This window comes from Ctenopharyngodon idella, chromosome 12, assembly GCF_019924925.1.
Source record: "Ctenopharyngodon idella isolate HZGC_01 chromosome 12, HZGC01, whole genome shotgun sequence".
Lineage (NCBI taxonomy): Eukaryota > Metazoa > Chordata > Actinopteri > Cypriniformes > Xenocyprididae > Ctenopharyngodon > Ctenopharyngodon idella.
This window is the reverse complement of record NC_067231.1, coordinates 17,000,264-17,015,124: the sequence shown is the minus strand read 5'-3', so window position 1 is coordinate 17,015,124 and position 14,861 is coordinate 17,000,264. Positions and strand designations below refer to the sequence as shown.

The 14,861-nt window shown below is 36.5% G+C and overlaps 1 protein-coding gene across 24 annotated transcripts in view; it reads right to left on the bottom strand.

The window, feature by feature from the left end:
• Nucleotides 1–14,861, bottom strand: part of nrxn1a (neurexin 1a) — a 193,417-nt gene that overhangs the window by 14,902 nt on the left and 163,654 nt on the right. For 18 of the 24 annotated variants that reach the window (XM_051914378.1, XM_051914386.1, XM_051914385.1 and 15 more), the window contains 3 exons: nt 14,635–14,806; nt 9,932–10,021; nt 8,341–8,657 (listed from right to left, as the gene is read on the bottom strand). In XM_051914378.1, the coding sequence (XP_051770338.1) occupies nt 8,341–8,657; nt 9,932–10,021; nt 14,635–14,806 (579 nt within the window). The remainder of the gene's footprint in view (nt 1–8,340; nt 8,658–9,931; nt 10,022–14,634; nt 14,807–14,861) is intronic. The other 6 variants (XM_051914395.1, XM_051914396.1, XM_051914397.1 and 3 more) reach the window with 1 other exon arrangement.

Genomic DNA, 14,861 nt, shown 5'->3' with positions numbered 1-14,861 from the left:
TAAGCAACATTATGCAATTTTATTTGAGCATATTTACTACTTTTGCGATTGATTTGATTCATTTTGTTTCAATGAATCAACTCAGAGATACTGTACAGTAAGTTTGCAGTATGGCCTTTTTTAATCTATTAAAATGGTTTAGTACAAAATAAATATTGCTGTTCATTATTATGTACTGACATTATATATATAAATGAAAATGATTAAAATGATAAATGATATCTTCCCTGTGTTCCTTTAGTGAAAACACTGGATCTAGTTGGCAGTAATTGCTGTTTGGTCAAAATGATGGTTCCTCTGATAACAAATAAATAAATAAATACAAAAATAACCCCTATGAACTGTTTCAGAACAACAATCAGAAACAGAGATATTTTTAAGCTCTAAATATTACTGAACTTACCACATTTTATATATATATATATATATATATATATATATATATATATATAATGTATAATATGGTAGTCCACTTTATGAAGAATTTTTGGTTATAATATGTCACAGTTTACTTTATTTTGCTATCCTCACATGAATGAACTATAGTGTCCTGCACCCACTAGTAAAAAAAAAAAAAAAAAAAAATTATATCTAGTGTCTCAATATTTAGTGTGACCTCCTGGAAACTTCTCATCAGACTTTTGAAGGTTTTCTTGGCCTTCCAGTCTTTTTCCATTCCATTTAGGTTTAAGAAAGCCAGGTTCCTGCTATTGCTCAAGTGTAAGGGGAGGTCACTAAATACTTGCCACTTTAGCCTATAAAAGCAGTTTTTTTTCCTGATTTTTGTTTTTTAATACTGCATACAAATTTACTATGTTTTCTGTTTATATTCTAACTAAGAGACTGAGAAATAATTACATATGGTCATTATATCATTGCTAAAACAACATCTAATGGTGGCCTAAGACTTTTGCACAGTACTGTGTGTGTGTGTGTGTGTGTGTGTGTGTGTGTGTGTGTGTGTGTGTGTGTGTGTGTGTATATACACACACACCCACCCACACACATTTATTTATATGCTATATATAAACATTGCTTTCTATTTGACATTTCATACATTATCAACATTTTAGAGACATTTTTCAACCATTTTTATCCCCAAAGTATAGCTAGGTTAGAAAGACACATACACACAATTGAGTGCATCATTTCAAATCACAAAGGTAAAAGAAAACAAATTTAAACACAATTTTCAAATGCAATTTCCATATATATTCCCACTATGTAAGAACTGATTTGTAATGACACCAGGACCACACACTGTAAACACATTACAGTAATTCTCAGTAAATATTTTCATCAAGAGCGAGAGAGAGAAAAAAGAGACCTATTTTGCATCTGATGGAATCAAATCTACTCAGCACCAACACAGGGCATCTATAAATGCATGACACTCACGTGGCACACACCCACGCTGCCATTTTCTAGGCAGAGAAGTGGCGCTTCACTGCCCTCTGCCCATCTCTAGATCTAAAAGATACCCCAGGGTGTTTAATGACATGCACAGCTCACACAGGAAATGCTAATTTATTATTTAAAGCCCAGCACATAGCCCGATGGCCCGCCGCAGCAAGATGTCCCTGTAGATCATAATAAACACACGGGTTCCTGGCATGCCAAATCCCATCGAGCCAAACACCACGGCCACTGATGTGAAGGGATATCAGAAACACAACATCAAAAACAAGACAGAACAGCCACATATCCATAAACATGGTGATGTAACAGGTAAAATGCAGAGAAAGTACACTTTACAGAAGAAAAACCAAAGAGAAAGAGTGGGACAGAGGATAAAGAAGATAATAAAAAAGCTGTCACTTCTGAACATCAGTCATGCGGGTGGTAGTCACAAAGGAAATCAACTTCTGATAGAAATATTAAACATCTCATCTGTCAGTCACAAGCAGACGGTGCATGCATATGTTTTTCTAAGCATGTTGGGATCCTCTGAGACGACCTCAGTTGTTTGTTTGTTGTGGCTGCTGTTTGAACAGAAACGAGTAAAACACGATGCTTGGCTTTCTATCATTAACGCTTCTTTAAAAAGCTTATATGCTGTGAGCCAGTGTCAGACAATAGCAAAACCAGTTTATCTGAGGATAATCCAAGCTCCACACGTCATTTTAAGATTAAGCATGCTCACAGAGCAGATCTGAAGCCATTAAATGAAAAAAAAACTGGTCATGCAAAGTATGCAAAATTATTCCAAAGACTACAGACCTCATTTACACTACACACAAATTTGCTGTATTACAAGGAAATTAATTGATCTGCATGAAATATTATTTCCTTCCGAGCCATTCATTTGTAAACCATTTGTACAATAAAAATCATCTCTATTATCTAGAGCGCCTTTATCTTCAAAGGCCACGCTGACAATCTGGGACTCAAAATCTCATTTAATGCTGGAAATGAACTGAAAGTTTCAGGATTTTGAAATTTAAAACAAAGCAGTTTTATGAAACGAAATAGAACAGTTGGGATTCTGCACTACAGCTCACTAATCAAAAAATAATTACATGGGTCAATGGCAACATTTACTTTTTTGTCTCATCTCTTAGTTTATTCAAAAATATATAAAAAATGCAATTCATACATAAAATGACTTGAATACACATGAGATGAGCACGTTTAATTTCTGAATTAAAATTCATTTTGATCTTTTTTGTTCAGATTGTAAAATATAACATGGTGTGACTCCTCAAAAACAATATTTATTAAAATAACAAATGACATTTATAAATGAATAATTAATGATATTTGAAAAATTATATTGAGAATATATTATTAAAATATATATTTAAAAACATTTGGAAATAATAATGATTAAAAAATATAAATTGGTGTAAAAAAGTTATTTATTTTTATATACCACATTACAACTTTATTAAAGGATTAGTTCACTTTAAAATGAAAATTACCCCAAGCTTTACTCACCCTCAAGCCATCCTAGGTGTATTTGACTTTCTTCTTTCTGATGAACACAATCAGAGTTATATTAATAAATATCCTGATGCGTCCAAGCCTCATAATGGCAGTGAACGGGACCAACGAGTATGAAGCTCAAGAAAGTGCATCCATCCAACATAACTGTACTTCACACGGCTCCGGGGGGTTAATAAAGGCCTTCTGAAGTGAAGCGATATGTTTGTGTAAGAAAAATATCCATATTTAACAAGTTATAAAGTAAAATATCTAGTTTCCACCAGATTGCCTTCCGTATTCCGTACTTAGGAAGAAAGCGTAATGCCTCTCGCAGTTCAAAACGCTTACGCTACGTCCTACGCCTTCCGTATTCAACTTACAGAAAAAAACCTAACTGACGCGACGTCAGTTACGCTTTCTTCCTGTTGAATACGGAAGGCGGTCTGGCGGAAGCTAGATATTTTAATTTATAACTTGTTAAATATGGATACTTTTCTTACATAAACGCATCGCTTCACTTCAGAAGGCCTTTATTAACCCCTGGAGCCGTGTGGAGCACGTTTATGATGGATGGATGCACTTTCTTGAGCTTCATACTCATTGGTCCCATTCACTGCCATTATAAAGCTTGGACGCGTCAGGATATTTATTAATATAACTCCGATTGTGTTCATCAGAAAGAAGAAAGTCATATACACCCAGGATGGCTTGAGGATGAGTAAATCTTGGGCTAATTTTCATTTTAAAGTGAACTAATGCTTTAAATCATTAGTTGATTACATTTAATCTTTTAATTCTTCAAAACCATATAAAAACAAACATAAATACCAAAAATACATTTTGTACAACTTGATTTTTCCTCTCTTTTTAAAAGATTTTCCTTTTCTTTGTGAACACTTGTACGTCACTCACCCATATTATATAATATAATCAAATAATAATTCATGTTAATTTTTCAGCTTGTTCAATTCATAAACTTTTTATACAGATTGAACAATTACGTATCTATATAGCTAACAATTCCTTAGCACACTGCGCAGCAATTTTCACGCTCTCAAGTGACACTTAAATTCCTTTAGCCCTTCTTCCAGATCTCGGCTAATTTGAGGATGTTTAAGGGGGAGACCTCGGCAGACACTCTGGAAAAGTGTTAAGAAGATGGAGAGCCCAAGAAGTTCCATTAGCTCTTATTACAGAGAGCTCTCCGGTCTAATGGCTGCTCCTGTCTAATGGGCATCACAAAGGCCTGTAATCAAAGAACCACAAACTCCTCTTTGATTTCATATCCCTCTCTATCCAGCTTTTATCATTAATTAGATATTAAAAATCCATCTTAAAAAAATGAAGCAGTTGATTTGGACAGCGCAGCTGTGCAGAGAGAGAGAGAAAGAGATTGTAATGGATGATAATGGAGCGCAGATGGCGCAAACTTAGAGAGTGGCATAGACACCGCTGTGCCGAGAAGAGAGGAGTCTCATATTTCCATGGCAACATTTACCATCATTGTCGGTGTGCGGAGGGCGGCAAGCCCACCATTTTGTAATGCAATCCACAGACGAGGCCATGATAAGCCAACATCACGATTGGGCGCTAATAGATCGAAATATCTGTTATTGCACAACTATCGCTTTCACACAACGTGCCTGGAGTGCCCTTGAGCAGGGAGGTAATTTAATATGCAGTGCCAGAATCAGTTTTAACCATATCAAATTACGATTTTATTGTTGTGGAGGCTAAATCACAGTGCGTAAAGTCACGCACGAGGGGACGAGACTGAACTGGCCTTGGCAAGCCTGTCAATCACCCCGCTCAGCCTCCTGCTCTGACATGTAATTACAGTGCCACCGTAATTAGAGCTCACTGTCAGGGCCCTGAATGATGCCTCGCGCTCGCGTCGTAAAGAGAGAGACCGAACGGAGAGAAAAACCTGCAAGTTGTAAAGGAGAAAAGCATGCCCACCTACACGGCGCTCATCTCCCCTACTGATTTCTCCCCTTTATGGCCCTGTTCCATTTGCCTGTGGGTTCTCTCTGTTCACACAGACTTATTGACAGACTCTAGTCTCCCAGCATCCCCCGGCACTCTCTCTCTCATCCTGAGCCACAGCACATCCACAAAAGAAACAGGCCAATCACTTTGTGTCTGAAAGCAATTGAACTGTGCCGGGCCGAAACCCTTTGTCGGTTCGATAATGTGCGATCCAGCCACGGGCACGTCTTTAAGTGCCCTGGTCTTAGTCTCGAGGCCTCTTTTGCTTGAGAGAACATGGAGTTCAGTTTAAACCAGCCTCGTTGCTGTCTGGGTCACTTATTGAAACGCCACTTATAATGTTTGGATGGTAAAAGAGAAACTGAGTGAGTGTGCAAAAGGAATAAAGAGAGAAGCCGAGAGTAATGATGTAGACAGCCAATAACAACACAGAGCTAAAACACAACACACTGACCCAGACAACACACAGCCTGTCTGCTTCAATCTGATCCCACCAATCGGTTCCAACACTTCTCCATGGCCTTTCCAGTTGTTTATGATCACTGGATAAATCATTCAAAGTCAGACCTATTCGCTAATAAATCATTTAGACCAATTTATGAAGTGAAGAAGCATTTGCATAAAGATCGCACAGCATAACTAGCGTGACATGTTTAATGACAACAGAAATTTCAATGACTTTTCCAAGCCTGTAAATCACAATTTTGAAGTTGCACTCAGCATTGTTTACCTCATTAAAAACATTTTATACACAAATAACTAACAAATATTTCTTCGTCTTGGCCCAATACCCATGCTTGCGGTCTTGATGTGGCAAGAAGTAAATGCACAAGACTGTCCCAAGTCGGAAAAATGTCAAAGCTCAGTGCCCTTAATGCACACTAGCTCCACTAAATCCGCTTTGGAGGGGTATTGCCAAAAATGTGTGCCAAAAATGTTAAAAACTTTACAGTGTAAGTTAAATAAGTTAAATTAAAGGGTTATTTCACCCAAAAATGAAAATTCTGTCATTAATTACTCACCATCATGTCGTTCCACACCCGTTAGACCTTTGTTCATCTTCGGAAAACACAAATTAAGATATTTTTGATGAAATCCAAGACTTGTCCATAGACAGCAATTTAACCACCACTTTCAAAGTCCAGAAAGGTAGTAAAGACATCGTTAAAATAGTCCACGTGACTGCAGTGGTTCAACCTTAATGCTATGAAGTGACGAGAATACTTTTTGTGCTCAAAAAACAAACAAAAATTATGACTTTATTCAACAATATCTTCTCTTCTGTGTCATTCTCATAGGTTGCTTAAGTCCAGCGCCTCCAGGTTCTACGTCAGAACGCCGACTCCTGCGTTAGCATCACACGCTTGCATCGTGCTGCTCATGTGTACAGCGTCGGCCAATACTGAGCTGGCGTTCGGACGTAAACACGGAAGCGCTGCACTGAGTTCACTACGTCAGCAGCGTATGACAACAGCTCAAATTGTTAAATAAAGTCATTATTTTTGTTTTGTTTTGCACACAAAAAATATTCTTGTCGCTTCATAGCATTAAGGTTGAACCACTGCAGTCACGTCGACTGTTTTAACGATGTCTTTAGTACCTTTCTGGACCTTGAAAGTGGTGGTTAAATTGCTATCTGTGGAGGAGTCAGAGAGCTCTCGAATTTCATCAAAAATATCTTAATTTGTGTTCCGAAGATGAACAAAGGTCTTGCGGGTTTGGAACGACATGAGGGTGAGTAATTAATGACAGAATTTTCATTTTTGGGTGAACTAACCCTTTAATTAGATAAATTAATTAAAATTTGGTAGTAAATTTTAGTATTGGTACAGGGATGAGTATGTGTATTTTGTAAAACATTTTTACAACTGCAACTGCTTTTGGTCCCACTTTATATTAGGTGGCCTTAACTACTATTTACTTACATTTAAATTAATCATTTGATACAATGCATTTATTGTGTACAAGCATGTTTTTACATTGTACTTACATTTTAAAAATACCTACATGTAATTACATCTGTAATTAATTTCTGTAATTACATTTATAATTACACTGTTGACCCATCCCTTACACCTTAAAGGGATAGTTCACCCCAAAATGAAAATTCTGTCATCATTTACTCCCCCTCACCTGTATAAATTTCTTCATTCTGCTGAACACAAAGGAAGATATTTGGAAGAATGTCAGATCTGTAACTAAACAGATCTCACCCCCCATTGACTACCGTAGTATTTATTTTTCCTAGTATGGTAGTAAATAGGGGGCGAGATCTGTCTGGTTACTGACATTATTCTAATTCCAAATATCTTCTTTTGCGTTCAGCAGAACAAAGAAATTTATACAGGTTTGTAACTACTTGAGGGTGAACTATCCCTTTAACTCACCCTTAAACCTACCCATTCCACCAAACCTGTCCCTAACCTTACCCGTATCCCACCTCAGTAGCAGCAAAAGTGTTTTGCAATACAATATGAACACAATAAGTACATTGTACTTATTCTTTGATGTAAGTACATAGTAGTTAAGGCCACCTAATATAAAGTGGGACCCTGCTTTTTATCACTTAATTAGAAGCACCACAATTAAATGGTGTCATCTGTTAAATAGCCACAACTGAATAGACATTTAGAAGTAGTCCCAAGTATTGAAAATAAAAATGCGTCAACAAACGTCTGTAAAAACTTTTAAATGTAAACTTTAAAATGTATGTTTTTAAAAACACTATGTTCTAAGTGTGTAATCAAAAGTTCTACGCACACTTATGGTCTTCACACCCACTGAACACTCGGGCTAAATACTCAGTAACCCACCTGTTCTCAGACATTTTTACTGGAATTAAGAAATCATAATAACAGTTTACAATAAGGTTCATTTGTTAACATTAGTTAATGTATTAACTAACATGAACTAACAATGAGCAATACATTTGTTACAGTATTTATTAATCTTTGTTAATGTTAATAAAAATCCAGCTGTTCATTTTTTATTCATGTTAGTTCACAGTGCATTAACTGTTGTTAACAAATACAACATTTGATTTGAATAATGTATTAGTATATGTTGAAATTAACATTAACTAACATTAACTAATAAATGCTGTAGAAGTATTGTTAATTCTTAGTTTATGTTACCTAAAGTAATTAACTAATGTTAACTAATGAATACCAGAATCATGTCTGAGTGTTAACAGTGCATTTTTACAATGGCAACGTTAATTGAAAACTTTTGCTGTTCCATGACAAGTCCAAAGCAACTGCCATAAACAATCACTGAGTGCATGTGTACAATTCCCAGTTTGTCATGAACGAAAGAACCCTAGTGTTTTCCAATCCATGTCACATTCTGACAAGGAAGAAAATAAGATATCAAACACTCAGCATCAGCTTTCACAGGATATTGAAGTAGAATAAAGTGGCCGCTGACCTGTGGAGTTGTCGTCTGTTTGCCCTGGCGATTGGATGCAGTTGTAGTGGTGATGTCGGTGATGGAGGGTGACGTTTCTGAGCGGTTGCCCGTTGCGGATGCGCTGGACTGGGGCGTAATAGAAGAGGAGGGCATATCTCCCACCAGCCGGGCACTACCCTCCACACGCACGTTGGGGTCGCCCTCGGCGGCCATGTTGAGCACTTTTAGGCCATTGTAGTAAAGCCCTGAGAGCTGGCCCTGGAAGGGCCGACTGCCCTTCTCCCAGCCTCCAATCTTTATGGTGGTCTGACTGTTGAAGATGGTGAGCTGCCGACCTGCCGGAGAAGAACGTTACAGAAAATACAAGAGGTGTTCAACGGCCCGCTCCCCCACGCCGTAGAGACGCACACATACACATGCACACGCTACAAACATAGACGCGCACACGCACGCACACACACGCACGCACACGAGAAAACAGAACTGATGGAAGTCCTGATGGTAAAACACACAACAACCGTAACCTTATTTTCCCCGGGGATCATGAAGCAATAAATTACACTAATGCTAACAGCAACACTGGTAATTTATCGACTGTAATTTAATGGCTGCTGTTGGCACAAAGTAAATAAATGAAGGGGATGAGAAAGCTGGGTCCCAAAAAAAAAAAAAAAAAAAAAATCAATGGGACTTTGCTAAAAGGACAATCAAATATATACTAAGATGAGAGAAAAAAATATTCTTTATCTGTAAAAACAAATTTCCCCTTTTACGTGAGAAAATTACTGTTAATCTTTCAATAATACAGTAGTTTATAGCAAATTACAAAGCCTGTATGCACAGGTCTAGTAAATTTTATTGAGATTGCCTTTCAGCAAGGGCAATGGCAATTAAAATTAATTAGACTGAAATAAGGTTTATGTGAGAATGGCTTTACAGCTACATGACACATTACAAATGATTCATCATGGTTATAATTCCATTGAAAAGGGAAAGCAAGAAAACAAGCAAACTTGAAAACAAATCACTTTGAACGATTCAATTTGTTACATACATTGCAGCATGCATTCAAGTCTTTTCCCTTCTTGTGTGTTTAACTTGCTTGTTAAAGGGACTTCATATCTGATGCCAATAATCATTGAAGCTATTTAAGAGACATTTGCTTTGGGTTTTTAACTGTCCACTTTAGCAGTTTCCAAAAGAAATATGTTTAGCATGACAAGTACATATGCATATATAAATTAAATAGTGTGTATATCACTATGAATTCAAATGGACATATACTTTAATTAGTCATTTAGATTATTACAGCTGGAAAATAACATTATTTAAATAAGTATTTTAATGATGTAAACATATTTTGTTAATGATTGAACTAACTTCAGTTATCAGTATATTACCAGTCCCTTTAACCTCTGACAGGTTTACAAGTACAGTATAACAACACATTATTGAACTGTACAGTGCAAATATTACAAACTACATTTGTTTAATTTTTAAACTTGGTTATACAGGGGATTTATGTTTTAGATGGTTTATTTGCTGTGCAAAATATCACTTGCTTATGATCAAATTATCTTTTATTTAAAGTTTTAATCAGTGTTTTTACCTTTGTCGAGTAGCCATTCGTCAACTACTCGACCAAGCCGATATGGGATTCGCTGTCTAGCAATCGCCAGGCGTTCGTTATCAATGTTGCCTTTAAAGTTTAAAGAGACATTTCATTGTTAAAAATCTGAAAGGTCAAAGATTAAAACCTACAGTGAAACATATGCCCTAACTGTCTGTTTTTTTCTTTTTCCTCTTCTTTTCTTTCTTTCATTTTTTTTTTATTTGGAACACCAAGGTTGCATACATAAGAATGATGAAGCTTTACAGTCAATTAACTTTAAGCAAACAAATTAAGCCTATTTTAATAGAAGCACTGTGCTATGTTAAATATGCACCTACTCTTCTTGTGTTAAGAGAAACCAACCAAACTCAATCACGTTTAAACAACATATCACTCCTTTACATAATACATTTACAAAATAGTAATCCTTTTAAATCTTTTTAGCAGATTTTTCATCTAGTTATACATGAAAACTAGCTCATTTTAATCTAAATATTTTCATTACAGTACATTCCAGCGTTTTGCAACCAATTTGATTTTAGCTTCACATTTGCTGTCTAATCTAAGGTATTTTCAGTCATTTTTAATATGATAAATCTCACATTATCAGATCACAATACATTTAAAAACATCAAAGTAGCAGAAAAAACACTCAAAGGATTAAAGCAACAGGAAGATTATCAGTTCATCAGTAATGCATGTAAGATCAGTCACTAGTCATGTTCATGCTCCCCATGTGAATTTGAAATTGCTCTGACAAAAGCTTTGACCTCAGAGATGTCCATATGCGCACAGTTAGGTACTAGTTCCCTACGGTGGGCGCCAACTTGAGCGGAAGCTGTGCTTAAATGTAGATATTTATGCAACATGTCCAGGTTGAGCAAACTACAGTAGCTCTATTGAATTGAGATTATTTGAAAACATTTACTCCTCTCCCATTACGGCCCACACATAATTACCACTCCTGACTTCACTGGGAAATGCAACACGAACCTGACTTGCTCAGATTTCCAAAGAGTATAATTACGCCTCACAATTTTTACCCTATGAGCCATTAACTTGTTATTTGTCAATCAAAAAACGAGTCTCGCTCTCTCTATATGCGATTAAAGAACGATTAAAATATGAATGTATGAAAATGTTTCCTCGACGAGACGTAACAAGAGTACCAAGTCAGCCTGAAGGCTATGATGTGAGAAATTCAGCGAGAGAATTACTTGCAAATTTCCATTCTAATGTGTCCTCATTTCCCAAATAAATGATGTGCACGAAAATGTTCACTAACTTTAAACTGACAGAACTTAAAATCTGGTCTTCATCAAACAACCTTCTTCAATGAAACAAGAGAAATTTAATGTTTTTCATTTAATAAAACTGAATATGAAATATTTTTGGTTCTTTTTTGTCATCTGAGCTTATTAGTTGGATCTCTATTTACTTTAATTGTTTTGAAAATAGACATTATTTAAACGTTGTCCTTTTATGTTCTACAGAAGGAATAATGTCATACAGGTTTGGAAAGACATAAAGGTGCGACATTTTGGTGAATTATTTCTTTTAGGCACCAAAGTTGAAGCTTATACCACCTCACATGAGTATGGCTCCAGTCGACTGCACTTTTGAGGTAAAGCTCTTTATTCTGTATCCGACACTGAAATGGCATGACTAAATTGCTTCTCAAACACAGTACAATACTGTTTTTGATAGGTGATTGCAGAAGGAGAACACCCGCGGACAGGGAAATAAGGCTCCCTTAGGGCTGCACATAAGGACGGATGGAGTGCTTGATTCTGGACTTGAGACTGAGAGTTCCGATATTCTGCTGTGAGAATGGAAAGAAGCCCGAAACTCGGTCCATTACTATGATTCCCCCTTTCTTTTTACTTTCATTCATTTGTAATTTTCCCCTTCTTTAATTCTCTCGTTTTCTCTCCCTTACCATGTGCAGTCAGGTCTAACTGTGATTTATGTCTACTTGTGCACTTTACCTAGAGTAATCAAGAGTGAAAGGAGTAATTTGTCTCAAATCATAGCTTAAAAGAAACAAGACAAGAAGGGGAAAAAAAACAAAAAAAACAATAGGAGCTCTTGAAGCGGGATGGACTGGATGACTAAGGGCAAGTTGTGTGCATGATTGCTTGAATGCACATAAACACACACGCATGCCCACCCACTCATATACATACACACGCAGTGGTCATGTTCTGTTTAAATGAGGGGGCAGTTGCCTGGGGGCCTCTCTGTAAAGTGAAAATGACTGCCTAGTTAGCTTAGCATGCTAACAGTCTGAACACTCTGCCTTTGTAAATATTAGGCTAAGACACTTTCCTGTTTCAGCAAAGGCATTTAAATAATTCAAGAAAACATTTCTGTGCTCTTATATCTGTTCTGCATCCATTTGTAATGTTAGAAAATACACAGTGATTTTCAAAGACCGCATCAACACCTCAATTTATCCCTCCCCCCGCCAGTCTAAACCTCATGCTGTGGCCATTTTGTGCCCAGCAGTAGCTGTATGGCAGTAATTCTGTTACGAACATTACAGGAACATTCCACTTTTTCATTTTATTTATTTACTAAATATGGAAAAGGTCCACTTAAGTACTTTTTAGATGGACATGAAGCATAAGTAATTTGCACTTTTCATCAAAATCTGTGATTACCTCAGCTGTCAGAACTCTTCACATTTTTCATCACTTTTGCTGAAAACAGTGACTGTAGTAAAGCTATTTCACTCAATCCATTCCTTACCAGAGTTTAAGACACATTACATTCAAGAGATAGTTCAGTCAAAAATGAATATTCTGCCATCATATACTCACCCTCATGTCGTCTCAAACTTGTATGACTTTTTTTTTTTTTTTGAGCGCGTTTTTTTTTTAATTTGTCTCAGTATTTTTTGTCTATACAACAAAATTCAGTGGGATCATATGTTTGTTTTAGGCTCCACTGACTTCAAAAACAGTCAAATAATTCAAAAGACCTTTTGCATTCTGCTGGTATTATTTTGATTTTTTGCTTTAAGCATTATCCTTCCCACTAGTCAGTGCCGGACCATTCTACTGAAATCATGATGAAAAATGCAATACAAAATGCTCCTGATATGCATTCAATGACATTTAGATTGAATTTAGATTTAATTTAAATTTAAATTTGAGTTCATTTAATTTAAAAAAGTAAATTAGACAAGACCTAAGGGAGATGGGAGTTGAATACATGAGTTTCATTTTGAAAACCCCATCTCTTAGTTTAAAACTTAGATTATTAAGCTACTATATATAATTACTACATATAAATACAGTCGGTTAGGTGAAATATATATCAGTATATTTACATATACTAATATACACATAATCATTAAGATTACAAATTTCTTTGTACGCCAAAGCTATACAAGTTACAGAACTAATTCTTCAAGATAAACAAGCTGCTCTTTTTGTTCTCCCTCGAACTGGTTGTCAATTTAAATTCTATGCATTTATTATCTCGTCTAATGCGGAGCTGAGTCAATCAAGCGCTGATTAAAATGAAGCGGTCATGACTAATTTTCTTTTTTTAAATATTTCAGTGGAAAAGTTTCTTCCACTCTGCCACGGACATAAGATGCATTAGTATTCAGGCAATCACATGCGCACTGCTCACTAAATCCACCGACACAATGGAAACAGAAAGCAGAGAGAAAATGGCACATTACAATGGCTCCATTTTAACAAGCAATTGTCTTCCACTCTAAATGATATACACTGCTGGTATTTGGGTTGTTTGTTTACACTAAAACAATGAGAGGCGCTTGACTAAGGTAAAACAGTTCCTCTCTTTGTCTCTGTTTCTATTTCTATAGTCATGCTTCCAAGAACTATGTCTATTTCTACTATATTTTGTTTCATCGTATGTCCTAGTTTGTCTAAGCTGTTGTAAATACAAAATGTCAACTCTTGGATTTGGATAATCCTGTTAAGAATCATATTCTCCAAATTGAATAATACAAAATGCAACCCATGTATCTACAGCTGAACCGAGCGTGTCTCACGAGTATACATTTGCATTTTCCCTGCACATTTTGAATTTAATGACGAGCCGTATTGAACGCAATGATGAGCAACGGACGACAACGTAGCACTTATGGGAAGCACGAGATTTTCCAAGCTTCATTACCACTTCAGTCGTCGAACACTCAACATTTACCATCAACCATCTCTCACGTCTGCTCCCAAGAAGAAAAGAAGTTTGCGAGAGCAAATAATCTCTGTAATGGAAGAGATGGTTTAAGAAGAGCTTGAAGTAAAATACAAATTAAAAGACTAATACAGCCGCCTCCTTTTCATCATGATTGACAAACGAGAGCAATGGGATTATTTCTCATCTCTGATCTCTTGTCAAGCTTTTGTCAGGGCTTTTCAGGCGACTGAGAGGCTGGTGAATTTGATAACCCTGGCTCTGACATTTTCAGCCTTCTAAAGCCCCAAGAGCAATCATCTCTGCTGACATTTGGAAAGGATACCAGGGTTACTTTTTTTTTAACTGTGAGAAACCACAATCACAGACAAAGGCATTTTGTCCTTAACCCTGTGATTCAGACTCTTTTTCCTGAGCTCTGCCAGCCTTTTATTGTTCCCATTGTGCATAGCTGCATGGCTTAGATTGTGTGTGAATGTGTGTGTCTGAGTGAGAACATGCGTATAAAGGCTTAGGGCTCTTACCTGTTGGGTAGCGCTCAATGACTGGCAGATCATCCACCTGCAAGGTGGCGTTACCACCACTTCTCGTAAAGCGAACTATGTGGTACTTTCCATCATTTACAAACTTTGAGGTTTCTTCAATGTTTATGTCATCGGTGCCCACATTGAACACCACTCTGATATTGCCTTTTTCCTGTAAAGATAGAGAGAGAAAGAAAGAGGGAGATAAAAAAAAAGAGGAATTTAAG